General features: G+C 34.5%; 2 protein-coding genes across 3 annotated transcripts; both read left to right on the forward strand.

Moving 5' to 3' along the window:
* The first annotated feature begins 9696 nt into the window (after positions 1–9696).
* LOC127080611 (uncharacterized) lies at positions 9697–11271 on the forward strand. The gene has a single exon (XM_051020925.1). It carries the CDS (start codon positions 9697–9699, stop codon positions 11269–11271), a length of 1575 nt encoding a protein of 524 aa, XP_050876882.1.
* Positions 11272–19767: 8496 nt separating this feature from the next.
* On the forward strand, positions 19768–21630 carry LOC127084593 (F-box/kelch-repeat protein At3g23880). 2 transcript variants are annotated; one of them, XM_051025075.1, is made up of 2 exons: positions 19768–21042; positions 21318–21630. In XM_051025075.1, exon 1 carries the CDS (start codon positions 19795–19797, stop codon positions 20947–20949), a length of 1155 nt encoding a protein of 384 aa, XP_050881032.1. In that variant the 5' UTR covers positions 19768–19794; the 3' UTR covers positions 20950–21042; positions 21318–21630. The 2 variants fall into 2 exon arrangements, with proteins under 2 accessions (XP_050881032.1, XP_050881033.1); XM_051025076.1 differs by having other exon boundaries at positions 21321–21630.
* The last annotated feature ends 278 nt before the right edge of the window (positions 21631–21908 follow it).

Below are 21908 nucleotides of genomic sequence, written 5' to 3' on the forward strand. Positions count from 1 at the left end.
ATAAAACTTGTCTCCTTTAGCAACAGGTGTGTCTCCTGGTTTACTATCTTTCATGGAGAATCTATCAAGAACTGTATCAATATAACTCCTTTGTGACTATCCTAAAATACCTCAATAATGATCTCTAAGTATTTGAATTCCTAAGACAAAGGAGGCATCCCAAAAATCTCTTGGTTTCGCGCAATGAGCCTCTATTGTTGGTTTCCAAAAGGATATGATCTACATATAGTACCAAGAAAACAAATTTACTCCCACTGAACTTTTGGTATACACAATTATCAATTGGATTAGCCTCAAAACCAAATGAGGATGTTACTTGATGAAATTTGTAATACCATTTACGGGAAGCCTGTTTAAGGCCATAGATGGATTTCTTGAGTTTGCAAACCATAGACTTTGGGTCTCCTGATACAAGTTTTTCTGGTTGCACCATATATATTATCTCTTCACTGTTTCCATTTAGAAATGCGGTCTTTACATCCATCTGATGCAACTCTAAATCAAAATGAGCTACGAATTCCATCATGATCCTAAGAGAGTCTTTCGAAGAAACTGGAAAAAAAGTCTCTTTATAATCAATTCATTACTTTTGAGTTAAACCTTTTGCGACAAGACGAGCTTTATATCTCTCAATGTTACCCTCTAAATCCCTTTTGGTTTTAAATATCCATTTGCAACCAATGTGTTTATTTCCTTCAGGTAATTTAACGAGATCCCGAACATCATTGTCAGCCATCGACTTCATCTCATCCTTCATAGAATCAACCCACTTAAGAGAGTTTGGACTCCGCATAGCTTGACTAAAGTTGATAGGATCTTCCTCAGTCAAACCAATGCCATCCTCATGTTCCTATAGAAATACAACATAATCATCTGAAATTGCACGCTTTCTCTCTCTAGTGGATCTTCTTAATGGTGGATCTTGAGGTTGTTGAGTTTGAACTATAAGTGGTGCTTGGGGAAGAAACTCAGTAACATCCAAGAACGATCTCTACAGATTCTTTCCAAGACTTAAAGTTCATCCCACTCAGCATAGAGATAGAGTTAATTTGTGCAACAAAATTTGGAGCGGTAGCAGCGACAATTGGATCCATTGAAAAGAACAACAAACATACAATAACATTAGTAGGCATGCTAAATAACCATATAGACATGCACAATATTCTTTATATGCAAATTTAATAAGACCTAGACAACATACCCAAAAACACCAGCAATTCTCAATCTTTGATTGCAAGAATTAACTGTAAGCAGTACTCTCACGTAATGATCAAACATTAGTAATAAGTCCTGCCAGACAATGGATTCCTTTGACATCAATCATTAGCCACATGGATAAACTTGATGATTAGTACATATTTACCATCACAGGTGTGCAAATTTCCAGTCAAACTGTGTCTTCCTTTTGGCCGACCATAACAGTTCGCATGAAAAATTACACACTACATCTTTTATAATTTTAATTGAATCAAATTTAAATAACAGAAGTTACTTTTGCAACTTGTTGTTTCAACTAACCTAATCAAAATTACTAGACAATTTTAATTTAATAAATTAAATGGGAAGGTTTTTAGAATTCACATAAACATTACTTACAAATATAATGTCAAAATTGTATGTTTACTGCTTAATCATTGTGTTAATATCATGTACATACCGGTATAATAAACCGTTGTACTTGAAGGGTGTTAAAAAAATTCAAATTAAATTAAGACTCATGTAAGAAAAAAATTTATATGTAAAATAATCCAATAGTGCTGTTATAAAAATGAATTTATTCTCCACATCAACATTGATTTCACGAATGGGTTGATGACATTTTATTGAAACATAATGAACTATCGTAATAATAATGCCAGACCATTCTATGTTTGCAAAACTGTATATTATGATAACTATTACGATAATAGCAGGCCAATCTCTGAGTGAATAAACGTTTCAATAAAATGCCATCAACATTGAATTTTAGTCAATATTATTAACTACTTCAATATGAATTATCGAAAATTCATTACACTAACTATTATGATAATAATAACAACTTAAACGATATATTCAATAAAACTCACATAATAATATATCATTTAAATTTATTATTTAATCATGACCTAAGCTCTGAAATCATTTGTTGGAATTAGATTAATAACGATTAATCAAAATATACATGCTCAAGAAATTATTATATATATAATTTAGGCGTGGAAATCAAGCATGTATAAAATTATCGGATTGATAAATTGATTATAGAATACTTGGATCCATTGAGAAAATTATCTTTGCCGATAATCCAAAAACCCAGAAGTTGATGGCTTTTGTGGTTCTTCCTCAACGGATACTCCTTATGCATCAAATTATCTTCAGATAGGAATAAGAGATGATTTTCTTGTGTATGGTATATTGGAGACCATAGCCTATATATAGTTTAATGGCCAATTAGGGTTCCCATTATTCCCAAATGGGTCATCCTGACATCCACTCAATTATTTAATTAATTAAATAATTTCTAAATGAAATCTAATCAGCCTTTTAACTCTATTTGATCACTTAATTATTTAAGACAATTAATTGATAAAATAGAAAATATAATTAATATATATGCCCATATAATAATCATTGAGATATTAAAATAATATATATAAAAATATTTCAACACTATTTTCCACAACTCTTTTGGGTCAGTAATATCCACGATCTTCTCAAAGAGCATTGCCATTTTATCTTTGCTGCGAATGTGTCAAAAACATAAATATTAATAGATAAACACAAACACAAACAGAAAGATGATACAAAAGGTAACAAAAACACAAACACAAACAAAAAGATGAACATAAAGACTAACCCAAAGACAAACATAAAGACATATATAAACATAAAGAATGAACACAAACACAACCATAAAGATTAACACAAATATAAACACACACAAAATCAGAAAGATGAACACAAACACAAACATAAACCCAAACACAATAAGAAAGATTAACACAAATATAAACACAAACACAAAATCAGAAATATTAAAACAAATATAAACACAAACACAAAATCAGAAAGATGAACACAAAGAGTAACACAAACATAAACTAAAAAATGATTAAAAAAATTCGTACAACATATCAAACACAAATACAAACACAATCACAAACACAAAAAGAGAAAAATACATAAATAGATGAAGAAGAAAGAAAACAAAATATTCTTTGGATGAAGTAGTGGGAGAAAGATACATTAACTGGAATTTTTCTTAAGCGAAAAAACAGAAAACTTTGAAGAAGAAGATGAATGAGACGAAAGAGGAAGAGATAGAAATGAGGATAAAGTTGTTGGAGAAAAAAAGACAAAATAATCTTTTTGGGGATATTTGTTTTGAAGTTCAAAAGTGATGTGAAAAGACACTGGTAAAAGAGAAAGGGTAATGCTAACTTATGTCTTAGGGGCATAAATTAAGAACTAAAAGAAGAAATATTATATTAGAAATTGTGCATTGATTTTAATAAAAGTATAACATTAATTTCTTTATTGTTTTTTCAATACAAATTTTCTATAAGTGGATTTCTTAACTTGTGGCCTAGGGATACAAGTTAGTGTTACCCAAAGAGAAAAGAAGAAAAAGTTGGATTGAAATGGTTGGTTTGTAACCCATTAAAGGCAAAACCGGTTAAGAGGTTGAGGTTCTATTTGGTAAAACTAATTGATAACTGATAGCTGGTAGTTGATGACTGTTAGCTGATAGTTGGTAGCTGATGGCTGATAAGCTAATTTGGGTGTTTCATAAATTAGCTGTTACACTAGCTGATAAATTCAAAATGACATAAAAGGACATTCTTAATTAAGAAATGATTAGTTTTATTATTTTATTATGTTATATTATTAAATTATTTTTTATTTAATAAAAATATGCATAATTTTTTTAATATATATAATAATTTTAAGATAACATCAAAATATATTAAATTTATATATAAATTTTATAATAAAATTTAATGAGATACATGAAACAATAACATTATAATTAGGAATTCAGTTATATTAATCTAAAATAGTAATAAAAAAATAAGTTTATTTTCTAATATTCTCCAATAAAACTGCAATGATATTCTGAATTTTCTTCGTCTTGGTTGATCTCAATAATTCTCCTCCGACACTTTATTAACTTGAGAATTATCAATACTATTTCGAATTTCATTATGTAAATTAAATGTTGTTCAAAAACATTATATATTACATCACCTTTCATCTTATGAATTGACACCAATATAATTATTTAATTCAAAATACATTTATATATATATATATATATATATATATATATATATATATATATATATATATATATATATATATATATATAATATATATATATATTATATATATATATATATATATATATATATATATATATATATATATATATATATATATATATATATATATATATATATATATATATATATATATGATTGGGGATCAACTTACTCTAAGGTACAAATTGACCTGACTTTTGGTTAACTTATCTTCTATTTTAAATGAGAAGTAAGGTCAAACAATATTTAGAAAAGTCCTTATAAAAAAGTGACTTTTATATTAAGAATAAAAATACAATTTAAGGAGCTTATAATGAAAGGAACTTTATAATAATTTTTTGGAATATTTACTTGTACATAACTACATACATCTTCGAATTTATGCGAACACAATTTATACTATCAGATTATCCACTCATTCACGCACTTCTCCATTTTAGTGGAACGTGGACTCAAGCCATTGAATTCTTCTAATCCTTTCGCCATCTGCAACTTCTCCATCTAACCAACGGTTCAACGTCCGATTAAGACGTTCAAACAAATCTATATTCCAAAGTCGAATCTTTATCGGAGGTGCGACTGCTAAAAAGATTAAATCGGCATTTTTCTTGTGAATGTATTCAGACATGATTAAAGAAAACAAAATTGAAGGAGATTGAAGGAAAATAGAAGGATTGTAAGAAGTTGTGTGAAATACTATGGGGGATGCGCAGAGTGGTATTTATAGAAGAACGAAAGCATGCATGTGCCAATGCACTAGGTTTCACACACACACATAACACACAACACATGCATGCGCCAATGCATGTGGCGCATACACACATGCGCACATGCATGCACCAATGCATGTGACACATACACACAAGCACACATGCATGCACTAATGCATGTGACGCCTACATTGCATGCATGCGTCAAGGCTATGAGTGTCTCCTTTGATGTTTAGTTGGATGCACCACTTCAACTGACGCATAAGTATGAAAAAATGGTTATTTTGGTATATTTTTTGAAAAATAGGTTATTTAGGGATTTAAATTGAAAATACTGGTTATTTTAAAATAAAATCTATTTTCATAATTCTTTTCATTACTTTATTTTATCTAATTCACAAAAAAAAGCATTCATCCATATGCTAACATCATCATTATTGTTGGACAATATTTAACTACGATGGAGGATTATAAAATTTGTTAGTTTAATTTGCTAAAATTATTTATTTTAAAAATGTTAATTTTTTCTATAATGTCGATTCTTTTTTTTTGTTAATGATTTACTCACTTACACACATATTTTTAAATATTTACAAAAAAGTATTGATTTAATTTTCTATAACATATTTCATATCTTTTAGTAATATAGTAGTATTTTATTTTAATTTGTATTCATTCTTGTGTAAACAAATTCTACATGTATATATAATATTTTATTATTTTTATAAGTATGAATCAAAATCAGTATTTTCACTCGCAAATATTTTATATCAAACACTGCACTAAATTTGGCAGAAAATCATGTTTCATTATTTTCTCACTTTCTCACATTAGTTTATTCACATATCAAATAAAATAGTTTCATAGTCATATATGAAACAATTTTTAGTTTAAAAATTATTTTTAAAATTGGAAAATAAATATTATCAAACAACTTTAACTTTATTTATAAAGTTCTTATTTTCAACTTTAACTTAAAAGTAACTTTTATAATCGAAAAAAGTTCGGGCAAATGATACCTAAGAGTAAATTTTTTTAGCCTACTCCAAATCATAACCTTTAAATTGAATATAATATAATGATTAATTAAGTTAAAAGACTAATTAACCATTATATTAAATTCAATTTAAAGACTATAATTTAGAGTAAAGTAAAAAAACTTATAAGTTAATCCCATATATATATATATATATATATATATATATATATATATATATATATATATATATATTGAAGGGTAAGAATAAACTTTTGTTAAAATAATAAGGGTATAAATGAAAGAAAAATTGACAAGTTAATAACTACAAGTTTAAAAATTATTTCAAATAGTTTTTGAGAAAAACTAAAAGCTAATAGGAAAATCTACAAGTTTTAAAAGTTTAATGATAGTTATCAAACATAATTTTTTTTTTGTTAATATGAGCTGAAAAATTAAAAGTTAAAAAAAAAATTTGATTAATAAAAAATACTTCGAATAAATTGAAAGAAAGTAAAAAATTTACTTGGTTGACAATACTAATTTGGTTGAAAATTAAAAATTTTAAGCCAAAACTACCTCAATTTGAGAAGGATGGTTGATTTAGAAGGAACGACAAATGAGAGTTTTTTATAATATCTAATTTTTTATATAATTAATTAAAAAAACCATTTTTATTGATAATTAGCTTTTTTTAATTAATAATAATAATAATAATTAAATAATTGAGAAATCGTTTTTGAAAGTAATGACAGTTTTGCAATTCGTATCCAAATTATTATTACACTAGCGTCCAGACGAACACTCGTCTGTCCGCTTTTTTAATGCACATCATTGAAAATATAAGTGATATTTTTTATTTAAATGTAATTTTTAAAAAATACAACATGTGGAAGTTATTAGTAGGAAGTTACGTGGAAGCTAATAATAGTGGTTTTATTGGAAGTTATTAGGTAAATTACACAATAAAATAAGGATAAAAATGATAAAAAAATAGGTTACACCAAAAGAAACTATTCCCTTTATATATTGTTATAGATATATACTTTTAGTTACTTTTAAATTTATAATTATTATTAATGAATAATTGAGAAACGATTTTTGAACCAGTAAAAGGAGTTAATAATCAAAAGTTATAATTATTTTTGAATTTATAGTGGAAGGTAGTTTTGAATACGTGTCCTATGCCTAAATTCCAGTCCTACTTTTTAGTGATTTTTAAAATTTATAAAATAAGATACAGAGTTTTGCAATCAGTACTCAGACAGTATGTATATATATGTTGGTTTAGTTACGGTTTATTCCAATCGAGAAACATGACATCTCCCAAACGGATGAGAACAAATCCTAACAACTTCTCTTCCGCCGATTTTCGTTTTGATATGATTTCAAAATTTCTTTCTAGGTTATCGGTGAAGTCCCTTCTCCAATTCCAATGCGTCTCCAAATCTTGGAAATCACTCATCTTTGATCCAATATTTGCTAGAAAACACCTTAACCTCTCAACCACGCGCCGCCTCCTCTGTCTTAGCTACGACAAACCCTCGCACAAGTTTTTTCTAAATTATTTTATTTTTATGTTGAAAGACTTCCCACAACTGTGTATTGAGAGTTTGATATCACCTTGTTCGTAATGCCAGAATTATTTTTGAAGACGAACAAGATAAGTGTTGTTGTTTAAGGAGTTCAAGAAAAGAAGTTGATTGTTTACGATTCCAAGAATGGTACTTCTACAGAATAAGGCTATCATCAGAAAAAAAAAAGGAAAAAGAAATAAGAGGGGCCTTTTGGGCAGCGCAAATACCATGAAAATAAGGTCCATATCTTGATTTTTTTAGTAAAAATGCCGGATAGAATCTCAACACAAATAATGAATAAGTAAGGGGATATGGGATCCCATTGCCTTATCCATCTAGTGGGATAAAACCAATTAGATTGAATATCATTAATTAAACTAACAAAGGACATAGTTTTAACACAATTTATAATACTAGTCAAATTCGTAGAAAAATCCATGACATTAAGAGTATTAACAAGAAAATCCCACTCAACCCTATTATAAGCCTTAGCTATGTAGAGCTTAAATTAAAATAAGATTGATAGTGGTGGGAGTTTTGTGATTTTTTTTTTAAAATAACTATTTTTTTCAAAAAAAAATCGAAAACAACGAATAATTCAAAAATATTACTAAAATAACCATGTTTTGAAGAGGATGCGCCAGATGAATTGGCGTATCCCCAATGCATTTACATTTCATGTTATCTTTTTAATGCAAGTTACTTAAATTAAACCATTTACTGTCTTTATTTCTATTTAAGTCTTCTGTCGAATTGCCTTTATATTCAAAGTCTTTCATCATTGTTTTTACCTTTACATTTACATTTCGTCAAACATTTATTTCCAGCACCTTTTCAAACTTAAAACCTTTTACTTCAAGTTATTTATCTTTACTTTTGTCAATTACCTTTGTTATCTTTAAAAAAGCCTTTTTATAGAATTACTGTCATTTATCATTTATCTTTAAAGTCATAAGCCTTTAGATTTCGTTTAGAGTTTATTGTCGAAACACCTTTTACTTTGTACCATTAACGCTAGATAAAGAACCCTAATTACCATTCATAAACCAGAAACAAACTTAATCATGAATCAAATCACCATAACACTAGTTCTTGAGACACATGTCCTAAGATCAATCTAGTCGATCCTGTAAGTTACCAAGATTAATAATATTGGAGGACTAGCGGTTGTTTGTCAGAAATTACTGGTAAACAAATTGGCACACCCGGTGGGACGGTGTCAAAAGAACTGTTAATTATAATAGTTTGCTTTACTTTTACAATACAAAATTGTTGTTATTCTTTTGAGTTAAAAAATCATAGTGTTGCATGAACCTTAGAAGTGGTTAGATAGCCAACAATGCGCAACGTATAACCAAAAGAAAATACACAAAAAAGATGGTTAATACAACCAGTCAAGGGGAACAATTTCCTCCCCAGGGAACAGGCACAGTCGGAACAAGTTCGATTGATGCATCCACTGAGATCCCTAGTACACAGGCCATACCAACATCTGGATCCATGACCTTAAATAATTCGACAACAATGCCTATTATGTCAAGCGTAGCAGACGTTTCTGCAAGTTCAATCCCTGGCCCGTTTTCGACAATTGTCGGAACCCAACCAACACCTACTACCCCTAGGCCACCGAGATTTGAGAATTTTAGGCCTTGGAGAGAATACCCATATGGAATGCCATCTACTTCCATGGCAGGACTTCAAAATAATACTTCCATATATACTCAACCCCATAATACAGTTGTTTCGCCAATTCAAAATTCTGGTTCTGGCATGAACCATGTAGGTCGAAATATCCAATCACAAGGATTATCCACCCTATTACCTACCCTTACAACGAATAACCAGGCAACCTTTAGACAACAAATGGATGCTAGTAACCATGACATGGTAGAAGTTCTTGCCAGAGAAATGAATACCATTTTTCTCCCCTAATACAGAATGTAAATAGGACTAACAATGATAATGCCCAAACATACCAACAACTGTCAGCGCAGATGGGACGCATAGTAGATTTCCTAGGCGCCCCTTAGTCCTCTGTTCGATGCAGACCAAACCAAGTTATAATCCAGGAAGAAGAACCAACTATAAATCAGGTTCGACCACCTATACAAGCGCCTGACGAAAGGGTCATGGGGGCAAGATTAGAACAACAGCCAGTTCGACAGGAAGTCTCTGAAGAACAACCTAGGAGAGTAATGATGGTTAATAGAGACCAAGATGCAAACGAAGTAATTCATAGGGTTAGGCAAGAAAACATGATGGAAAATAACTTAACTACCATGATAGAGAGAATCACGGCCCAGAATGGTCTGAATACAGGACTTCGACGACCAAATTATACCTCTCCTTTATCAGAATACGTCCTACAAACTGAATTACCAAGGGATTGTAAAATCCCTAAGTTCACCAAATTCTCAGGGAACACTAGTGAATCCACTATAGAACACATAGCCAGATACATGACTGAGGTAGGGGATTTGGCGAACAGTGAGAACCTAAGAATGAAATATTTCCCCAGTTCTTTAACGAAGAATGCCTTCACGTGGTTTACAACTTTGCCACCAAATTCCATAGATACTTGGCCTCATTTGGAGAGATTATTTCATGAACAATTCTACATGGGCCAAACTAAGATAAGTCTTAAGGAATTAGCCAGTATTAAAAGAAAATTCACTGAACCTATAGATGATTATCTGAATAGGTTTCGTTTGTTGAAATCTAGATGCTTTATAGTAGTGCCTGAACATGAATTGGTTGAAATGGCCGCTGGAGGGTTAGACTATTCCATTAGGAAAAATTTAGATACCCAGTATCTAAGAGATATGGCCCAATTAGCAGATAGGGTTCGACAGGTCGAACGTTTAAAAGCTGAAAAGGCCAGAGCGAATAAGAATTATAAGAAAGAAAGGGTTGCTTATGTCGAAGTCGAAGATGAGGAGTCTGGAATCTCTAATGACCCTTATGGTCTCGAGGAATTCGAAGTAGATTTGGCTGAATTAAAAGAAGCACCACCTTATGCTTGTAAATTACTTACACCTTCGAATGGCAGGAACCCTGTCGAAACTGAAAAGAATGATAGATTTCCTAAAAAGACTTACACATTTGATGTTACCAAATATGATAAAATCTTCGATTTATTAGTAAAAGATGGCCAAATGATAGTGCCTCCTAATACCAAAATTCCTCCGTTAGAACAACGGAAGAAAAGAGGCTTCTGTAAATATCACAATTTTTTAGGCCATAAAACCTCACAATGCTTTCTTTTCAGGGATCTTATTCAGAATGCAATTAAGGATGGCCGCCTCAAGTTCGCTGACAGGGGGAGAAACCAGATGAAGGTTGACGCTGACCCCCTCAACATTGCTGACACAAATTATGTTGAACCTGTCGAAATCAACATGATTGACATGGTGGAAGTGGAGGTTGTGAAGGAAGCAGGAATTAAAGGCTATGTACTAGTTGGAAAACAGGCTACTGATGGCCTAAATAATGATGTTCCCTTTGGAATTTCTGTTGAAGGTGAACAGGTTGCTGATGTCGAACCAAAGGCCACTGGAGGTCTTAATGGGAAGACAACTGAGGCTACTGAGGGCCTAAGGAAGAAATTTGAGGAAATTTCAATCGCTGATGGCGCCAATCTAGGTGTCAACATGGTGGATCTGAACCAACCCTCCCAGAGATGGAGGAAGTGGAGAGGTGTCTGAAGATAGAGCAAGAGGGAATGCAGTTTGGCTATCCCAAAGCCAATGAGATCCTACGTGAATACCTTTGGAGGTGTCATAAAAGAAATTCTGACATGTTGCTGTGCCCAAGGTGTAGCATCATGATGTGTCGAAGGGTGGCCGAGGACTATGAAAGATGGCAACGAACTAAGACTGAGAGAAATTAGAGAAAGGAAAGCCAACTACTGAAGGTGTATCCCAAGCCTGGAGAAAGTCTTCTTGGTTTTATTGTGCGTTGCTACAAGTACGAAACAGAATGCTTGATGTGTCCCAGATGTGGGGCAGTTTACAACAGGGAATTGGCTGAAGCGTTCGAGAGAATTCCATCTAACCAAGGTTGGGATGGACACGGAGGTAACCCGAATATGTACATATTCGACAAGAGGGGAGTTCCTAGGAGGCAAGACAACCCTCACCCAAGGGCGAAAAGAGTTACGTTTAAGCTTCCGGCAGAAGTCCCTGAGGACAAATGGACTCAGGTGGGGTCGAAGAAGGGAAAGTGGAAAAGTTTTGAGGATGGAGGAAGAACCTATTGGGCTTATAGAAAACAGTTCCAGGCGAGAGAGGCTATCAGACTGGAGAACTACAAAGGAAAGAATCCCATGTCAAGGTCCCAGTGGAGAAGACATCATAGGTTGAGGAAGGCTGAAAGATAGATGACTTTGAGGGAGATTGGAGAATCCAGCAACAACAAGGTCCCCTCAAATGTTACAAATTCGACCAAACCCCCTGTAGGAAGGAAGTTGTTTTCATCTAAAAACAAAAACACAAATCAGAAAGTTCAGGAGGAACAAATAAGGGAGGAAGAAATACTCACTGAAGACTTTGAGTCCGACGGAGTGTCATCTGTTAATATAAATTGCAATGTGGTATCAGTTCTACCATACGAATATAATCAGGAGACGGAGATTGAAGACAATGAGGAAACAGATGTTGTGGAGACAGCGAAGCATAAACCTGTGTGTTACTATGTTCTCAACAACAACGCTATCGAAGAGCAGAATGCTCTTTTTGAAAGGCCTCACCAAGGGATGCAGAACCATCTCAAGCCCCTATACATTAGAGCTAAAGTTGAACATGTGGGGGTGAACAAAGTTCTGGTGGACGGAGGAGCAGCAGTCAATCTGATGCCTCAGTTCATGTTAAAAAAGATAGGTATGTTCGATACTGATGTTAAACCTCACAATATGGTATTGTCGAACTATGAGGGTAAGATAGGGCAGACTCTAGGTGTCACACAAGTAGATCTGACTGTTGGATCAATCACAAGGCCAACAATGTTCATGGTGATACCTGCGAAGGCGAATTACAACTTGTTGCTAGGAAGGGAATGAATCCATGGAATAGGGGCAGTTCCTTCGACCATGCATCAGAGGGTATCCATCTGGAGAGAAGATGGTGTAGTAGAAAATGTTGAAGCTGACCCAAGTTACTTCATGGCGGAAGTGAACAATGTAAATAAGAAGAACTTCGACAGGAACTTGGCTCATATAGGACCATGCCACCCAGCTGAAGACATCTACTCCCCAAATAAAAATGCTTTGTATTTCTTGACTCTACATCCCAATGGCTTTCAGTGGGATAGGGAAATTATGGAGGACCCAGAAGAAGGGGAATCATCTGAAGTACGGCCAACAGGCTGGGATGAAGACCTGGATTATGCCTGAGTCTTCTTTTTTCGAAAAGATTTCGGCCTACATGGCTGAGAACAAAAGAAAAGCGGCTCTCGAAGCCGAGATAACTAACATGGCTGACGAAGCCACATATGGTGAAATTTATAATGCATGATCTGGGGAGTACTTTAAACCAAAAACCCCTGACGAACAGGTGCCTATGGAATTAACAGACCAGAGGTTAGATGCCATCTATGACGAAGAGCCTCTAGGATTCGAAAAAGATCCAGTGACGTCGAGTGTGAAGATGTTAGCGCAAGATCCACTTGAAGAAATTGATCTTGGAGATGGGAGCACAAAAAGAATCACCTACATCAGCACTAAACTGGACCCCAAGTTGAAAGTAAGAGTAATTGAACTGCTAAGAGAAAACAAAGACTGCTTTGCTTGGGACTACGACGAGATGCCTGGTTTGAAGAGGGAACTGGTCGAATTGAAGCTGCCTATCAAGGATGGCAAGAAGCCCATCAAGCAGACTCCAAGGAAATTCGCCCCAGAGATCCTCTCAAAGATAAAAAAAGAGGTCGAAAGGCTTCTTCGATGCAATTTCATCAGGACCACAAGGTATGTCGAATGGATTACAAACATAGTTCCTGTAATTAAGAAAAATGGCTCTTTAAGAGTATGTATAGATTTTTGTGATCTAAGTGCAGCAACTCCTAAAGATGAGTATCCAATGCCTGTGGCAGAGATACTGGTTGACTCAGCTGCAGGCTATGAATATCTTAGCATGCTTGATGGATATTCTGGCTATAACCAGATTTTCATTGCTGAAGAGGATGTTTCCAAAATAACCTTTTGATGTCCAGGGGCAATAGGCACTTATGAGTGGATAGTTATGCCCTTTGGTTTAAAAAATGCTGGGGCAACATACCAGCGAGCAATGAATTCTATATTCCATGATTATATAGAGACATTTATGCAGGTTTATATAGATGATATTGTGATAAAATCTATATCAGACGTAAATCATCTAACCCATCTCAGCCAATCATTCGAAAGAATGAGAAAACATGGCTTAAAGATGAATCCTCTTAAATGTGCATTCTTTGTGCAGGCTGGAGATTTTCTGGGCTTTGTGGTCCATAAAAAGGGTATCATTACCTGGGAAGCATATATTGCTTTCTGTTCTTTGATGAGTTTTGGAGGAGTAATGTACTCCCGATTCCCAACAGTTATGATTCTGCTTGTTGGAATGTTTTGAGAAGCAGAACTCTTTGAAGATCCAGCGCCTTTAATGTTCTTTGATTTCTTCTGCTGTTTATCAGAAGACATTGTTATGGGTTTTTAAGGTTTTGAAAGATTAGGGTTTTGAAGAAGAAGAAACGTTTCAGAGAAGTTTGGAGATGAACTCAGGTTGAAGATGAAGATTTTCGTAAAAAAGGAAAAAGGAAGTGACAATGGACTTTTATAGTGTTAACCTACGAGCTGGTTGGTTACACCTTGCAAAGGTAGTGGGCCACGTGGTGCCTTTTTTGTGAAGAAGGTGCAGGGATTACTGTTCATTCTTCTTGGAAGTTGAAATTCATGATGTTAATAACTGCATGCACGTCTTGATGAGACGTTTTGAAAAAAGTAAGTCATGATTGACTGACAGTTATGGACTTTTAGGTCTATGAAAGGTCTCTGGTCGAAATCTGGTGATTACAAGAAATGCCCATTTCTGCATTGATTCGAAATAGACATTTATTGGGGGCAATTTGTTAGCTGGAGATTTCGACCATTAGGTTGAAGTTCTTTGAAAATATTATGTTTTGGAGAATAATATAAAAATGGCTTTGTGAAGCTATTTATTAAATCCTTTTCTTGGGAGAAAGGACCTTTTTGTCGAAGCTTAAGACTTAGAAGATTTTAGGATCTCCACAAGTTCTCTTCGACATTGGCGTTTGGCAGATTCGAAGCTTCGAGTAGGAAAGATTTGAAATTCAAACGAAGTAGTTTCGTCAGGCGAACGCGTGGAAGCATCTGAGACACGCAGCGCTTGAAAACGTCGAACGTGGCAATCATCTGTGTAGAGACCGTTAGGGTCAAATTGTTATAAATAAGAGTCTTAGTTTTTAGATTTCGTGTGTTCAAACTGATATACAAAATTCACTAAAAATACTCAAAGTACCGGAGCGAGAGAAACGAGTCTTTGCTGAAAATGTATGTATGAAGAACACCATGATTACATTTCATGTTATCTTTTTAATGCAAGTTACTTAAATTAAACCATTTACTGTCTTTATTTCTATTTAAGCCTTCTGTCAAATTGCCTTTATCTTCAAAGTCTTTCATCATTGCTTTTACCTTTACATTTACATTTCGTCAAACCTTTATTTCCAGCACCTTTTCAAACTTAAAACCTTTTACTTCAAGTTATTTATCTTTACTTTTGCCAATTACCTTTGTTATCTTTAAAAAAGCCTTTTTACATAATTACTGCCATTTATCCTTTATCTTTAAAGTCATAAGCCTTTAGATTTCGTTTAGAGTTTATTGTCGAAACACCTTTTACTTTGTACCATTAACGCTAGATAAAGAATCCTAATTACCATTCATAAACCAGAAACAAACTTAATCATGAATCAAATCACCATAACACTAGTTCTTGAGACACATGTCCTAGGATCAATCTAGTCGATCCTGTAAGTTACCAAGATTAATAATATTGGAGGACTAGCGGTTGTTTGTGTAAAATTACTGGTAAACACACTCAAACTCATCTCCTAATACCATAATTTGTCTAGTTCAACCACCATCAATTTCAATTTTCTCTGTTTCAACAATGTCTGCGATCATTCAGAAATGAAATGCTGATGTAATATTTTCCGCCGTTACGGCTCCAATACGGATTCGACTTTGGAACACAGATACGTTTGAACGTCTTAATCAGACGTTGTACAGTTGGTTAGAGGGAGAAATTGGAGAGGGTGAACGGATTAGAAGAATATAATGGCTTGTGTCCGCGTTCAACCAAAACGGAGAAGTGTGCGAATGGGTGGATATTAAGACCGACCAAGACGCTCGTAGGATGATGCATTACATGTTCAAAATTATTTTGATGGTTGTAATTGCATATTTCTTGTATTCTATTTGTTATAATTATTTGTGTTACTGTTTATGTAATGGTACTTTCGTCATAGACGTCTAATATGAAATAAATTTAGTTTTTCATATATTGCGATAGAGATACATGTAAATTTATCTGGTTGTGCTCGTTCCAACACTATGACAGTTATTATGATTGTGACCTGGCTGACGACATGAACTACATAGTCTAACCATTTTGTTCGCCGTATCCATTTCGGTTCGAATCCAGGTGCTGTTTGGGCGACCCTTTTTCTTCCTTCGCGTAACTTCGTTGTGTCAGACGATGTCCCCTTGATATTCTGGCCAATAATCCTCTTTTTCCACTACGGAAAAACTAATTTTATAAACATTTGAAAGGATAGATACTTTGTAAACTTCAGATAGCAAGTAGGATGGATCTTTTCGAACCTTTGAGAATGCCGCAATTACAAGAGAGCAGGGGGTACAAAAGGCTTGGAACTTTCCGCAGTCGCACCAACCTCTATCTAGTTCAACTCTGTACTATCCCATCGACATGCCCTCATTGTGATCCATGGACTCGGCAACACTATACCAACCTTTAGTTCGGTCAAAGACCATAACCACGTGTGTGTTTGCTTTGGCAGCTTGATGTCTGATGAATTTCATTGAAGCATCACTGAACAACTGTCCAGATTGCAATGCTGAACTCCATTTTGAGCGTCTGGTTTCAAACAACGCCCCTAGCCTGAAATATGTTGCCTACACCAAAGTGGTTATTGGTAGGTTACAAATGCCTTTGAAGGCAAAGTTCATTGATTCCACTAAATTTGTTGTCATGTGGCCCCAACGATGACTGTTGTCGTATGCCCTAGTCCATTTCTCTAGTGGAATACTATCGATCCACTGTACCGTATCTTCGTTTGATAATCTTATTTCCTCGCGGTAGTGTTTGAAAGAAGGTTCTGATAACGCGTAACCTGCATTGACAACCTTCTTCTGCAACGTCTTATCTTTGATTTCCCGCATGAAATTCTGAGCAATATGTCTAATACAGAACACATGCGTCGAAGGAGGATTTTGCCAGCCGTTATCAATGTTATTATATGCACTGATGATTGAAGGGTGTCTGTCGGAGATCAAACATAAGTTAGACTGAGGTGCAACGTGCAATCAGAGATTTCTTAGGAAAAAACTCCATCCCTCAATAGTCTCCCCTTCAACTAGGGAAAAGACGATTGGAAAAATATTATTGTTCCCATCTTATGTCACTGCCATCATTAACGTTCCTTTGTATTTTCCGTACAACCATGTACCATCAATTTGTATAATTGGTTTACAGAAAAAAACCTACGATACATGGTTGATACACCCAGAAGAGACGGTGAAACATTCTATTTCCAACAACACACGTACCATCTGGTGTATACGCGGGCAATGTTTCCAACTTAACAATTGTCCCGGGAGCATATTGTTTTAGAGCCAACAGGTATTTTGGAAGTTGTTTATAAGACTCTTCCAAATTGCCAAACACTTTTTCAACAACCTTTGTCCTAGCTATCCATGCCTTTCTATATGATGGGGTGTACTCGTACTCTGCCCTAATATACGAGATTATTGTACTCACCTTTAACGACGAATTGTCGCCAATGACAAACAATATTTCATCGCATATTAGCTGAGAGCTTAATTTACGATGATCATGCATTGGGTTTGTCAGCATGCATGTGTGATCTGGACCCATTGATCCAATCTCCCAAGACTCGCTCCTCTTCCGGTACGAAGCTGATAACCTAAAAAGGCAGTGCTCATTCCGACAATAAACTTTATACCTTAATGTGTCAGTTCTGTCAACTCTGAAATTAGCTGATAGTTGCATGTGGGATTTCTTAATGGCTTTTACACATTCCTCTTTTATGCAAAATGTGTCTCCTTGTTTCAAAGATCCTTGCATCTGCACGTAAGGATTGTACCATACATCTGTTGAAGGTTCATCTGAACCCAAATTCAACCTTTTCATGTGTTAGGGTGGGCAATATGCATGACTTGCTGGTATTGACTCCTCTTCCTCATCAGCGTTCACCATTGAATCAACCATGATCTCAGCTTCTTCTTCTTCGTCATCTGGAACATTCACCTCAGCTTGTTCGTCATCAGTCTCACAAAACACTTGTGACTGATCAATGAACTGAGACACCTGTTGTTGATGTGGTAATATATACAACTCTATATCATTGTAACCGGATTGTTCGTGACTGGCAAACATATGTTGAACATCGTCATCATCTCGAATCTTCTTCTGATAAAGTTTTACCTGGTTTTCTGCAAACCAAACCGGATTTTTATAGATGATTTGGCCCACATTACTGCACTATAATTTCTTTTCTATTCTTTGTTTCAGATGTGAAAAATTTGATCGTCGATTTATTGTAAACCGAGTTACCTCTGTGTTTCGAAAATAAAAACCGAACAACTGATGATCAAATATTTCACCTTCGACATGGGCACTGATCATGTAATGTTGTATGGAAGACATTTTGTTCAAATATTAAATATGTAAATTTCTTTACTGGAATTGAATGCATTGGTAAGTTATTCATCTACACAACATAAATAACACTGCATTGATCACTTGGTCATTGTCTGTACAAACTTGACCATGCATGCAGTAAAAAGAATCTAACATGCAGTGAAAAGAGTGACAAGAACACACATGTGCCCGGGAATCAAGGAATCTCTGAACCAAGGAATCCATGTGCCCTAATATTCCTAACAGGCGCCCATTCCCTAGGCGCCATAAAGTAACTTGGGCGCCAAGAGAAAGGGCGCCCTTTCACAAAAATTGTACCAAGGCACCACTAGGAAGGTCCAGACGTAATCCCGAGTATTAGATCCAAGTTGTAAGAGCTTGCAAGTCATAAATACTCGTCTTTCAAGCCCAAAAATACATTCAACCAATCAAACTCTTTTTTGGCCGCTGTGCGATTGATCTTTTAAACCTCTTCATAAACGAAAGACACCTTGCCTTAAGGTGATATAAAGCAATGCTTCAGCCACAATTGTTGAGTTGAGATAAATGACGTTTTTCCGAATGTTGATTTGTAAATCCATTCGATGTGTGGTATACGTCCGCTCCTCATCTGTTTTGGGTAAAACAATGTTTTATCGCCGATTAATACAATATAGCTTTCGCTAAAATCGACCAACAAACAAACATTTTCTACCCAGAACTACGTAAGCCTTGAGTTCTATATTGCACCTGGAGATACGTAGGAGCAAGATTCGTAAGTCTTGTTAGGTCCATTAATAAAAAACTTAGGTTTAGTCCTCTTCGTTAAAATCCAAAAACATTCTTCCCTCTTCCATTCTTTCTTTCCCACCTAATAACTTGAGAAAACCTAACATTTCAAACTAACACTAACGCGCACAACTAACCTAACGGTTCCCATTGAGTACAACGGACGTGGGGGGTGCTAATACCTTTCCCTTGCGTAATCGACTCCCGAACCCTGATTTGGTTGCGATGACCATAATCATTGTCGTTCTTTCTTGGGTTTTATTGATATTTCCCCTTTCCTTTTAGGAATAAATATATGTTCGATGGCGACTCTATTTAGTCCATCATGCGAGCGTGCGTTGCGCTTCGCTAAGTCGCTAAAAAATAATAATAATAAATTAGTGTCCGATTAAAAGTACATAAATTAATTATGCTAAATAATTTATAGTTAAATTTAAAAAAACATGTCTTCTCGGCAGTATATATATATATTGGTTTAGTTTGGCTAAATTCCAATCGAGAGACATGAGATCTCCCAAAGTCATGAGAACAAACCCTAACATGTCTTCCTTCGATGTTTCACTTCCCACTCTTCCTTTTGATCTGATTTCAGAAATTGTTTCTAGGTTACCGGTGAAGTCCCTTCTCCAATTCCGATGCGTCTCCAAATCTTGGAAATCACTCATCTCCGATCCAATATTTGCTAGGAAACACCTTAACCTCTCAACCACGCGCCGCCTCCTCTGTCTTAGCTACGACAAACACTCGCACAGATTTTTTCTAAATTCTTACTCACTCCAATCCATTTTCAGAGACACAGACTACAACATCACTCGATTGGAGTATCCATCCGATAATATTTGCAAAGGCTCCCTGTCTCATTACGCTGTTGGCTCTTGTGACGGAATCCTTTGTGTTGCCACTTGTCGTTTTTTCCTCGATTTTAAACCTTTAGTTGTATTGTGGAATCCTTCTATTAGAAAATTTAAGGAATTGCCCCCTTTTGAAAATCCACCGGGGCTCGATCGCCTTTACATGTCATATGGCTTCGGCTATGATCATGCTTCTCATGATTACAAAGTGGTTGTTATTTACAACCTCTTGGGGATTAATGGGGGTATTGTTTGGGACACAACTAAAGCTAAGGTTTATACTTTGAGTACTGATTCATGGAGAACCATTCAACCTTTCCCTTTTGATTCTGTCTCTTCTTATCAACAAGGAAGATATGTAAGTGGTTCAATTAATTGGCTGGCCTATTCTAAAGGGACACATCAACGCTGTATTATTTCTTTTGATTTAGGTCACGAGACTTATCAAATGATTCGTATGCCTCTTGGACTAGAAAGGACACCTAAGGATCCGGTATTCTCTGTGTTGAGGGATTGGTTGTGCTTGATTTTTGATCATGATGTTTGGGTCATGAAGGAATACGGAGTTAAAGAGTCTTGGACTAAATTGTTCAACGTTACTCACTTGCTAGATCCTCCATTTAAGTCTTTTGTCTTGACAAATGTATTATATATTTTTCAAGACGATCAACTGCTGCTGCTGTTTCGAAAGGATTGTGAAAGGAGGTTCATTCTTTACAATTTCAAGAATGACACTTCTAAAGTTAGTTTTATGTTGAAAGACTTCCCACAACTGTGTGTTGAGAGTTTGATATCACCTTGTTCGTAATGCCAAAATTATTTTTGAAGACAATCAAGATCAAGTGCTGTTGTTTAAGGAGAGTTCAAGAAAAGAATTTGGTAGTTTATAATTCCAAGAATGGTACTTCTACATTGTTTAGTTTTTAGTGAAATTTGTGATTTTTTTTTTCATATCTCAATGTAATATGACAATTTTTTTTCATATGGTAAGTTAACACAATTTTTAAACTTTTATTGTGATATTTTCTTTTGAATTGAACAATTGACTTTTCTAGTAATACATTTTATATAGAAACTCTTGTTTTTTTATTGACGTACACTTGATTTTTGTTCTTTACAACTACTGCTATTGCAATTTCTGCTGTTTTCATTTTTAACATCATATTTACTTGACAGCAGCACCAAGAAACTCTGATAAATTGATGCAGGATGAGGCGCTATAGTGTTATGCAAATGAATTAATGTACAGGTGATAAAAAGGAGTACAGATGCATACATTATCTAATAGACTTAGGTTGTTCTGTCTCCTTTGGTTAATTGTCTCGAGATGATAATATATGGCTAAAAGCATTTGTGTATTATGGGATTGTTGCCGGGAAGTTTTGGGAAGTGATATTACCCAATGTAACCATTTGAAAATTGACAATGCTAGTTTGGTTGAAAATTGAAAATTTTGGACAAAAATTGCCCCCATTTTGGGGAGGTGACAGATTTAGAGGTGAGAACAAATGTGAGTTTTCTACAACATCTAATTTTCTTATGTCATAGAAGATTTTAGACCAAAATTGCTCCCTTTTTTGGGAGGTGGTATATTTTGTGTTTGACCAAAAATATAGGTATATAATATAAAGATGTTAGTTGAGTCAAATGATATATTTTTTTTTTTAAAATTCAACGATGTCAGACATTTCTTTATTCATAATGAGATTTGTTATATTGTATGTATTGGACACAGATAGAGGGTACGTCCCTTTATGAGTATATAAA

The sequence above is a fragment of the Lathyrus oleraceus genome, chromosome 5 (genome assembly GCF_024323335.1).
Source record: "Lathyrus oleraceus cultivar Zhongwan6 chromosome 5, CAAS_Psat_ZW6_1.0, whole genome shotgun sequence".
Lineage (NCBI taxonomy): Eukaryota > Viridiplantae > Streptophyta > Magnoliopsida > Fabales > Fabaceae > Lathyrus > Lathyrus oleraceus.

Coding starts and splice junctions, on each gene's coding strand:
- LOC127080611 (XM_051020925.1), top strand. CDS start 9,697: ATGGGGGCAAGATTAGAACAACAGCCAGTTCGACAGGAAGTCTCTGAA.
- LOC127084593 (XM_051025075.1), top strand. CDS start 19,795: ATGAGATCTCCCAAAGTCATGAGAACAAACCCTAACATGTCTTCCTTC.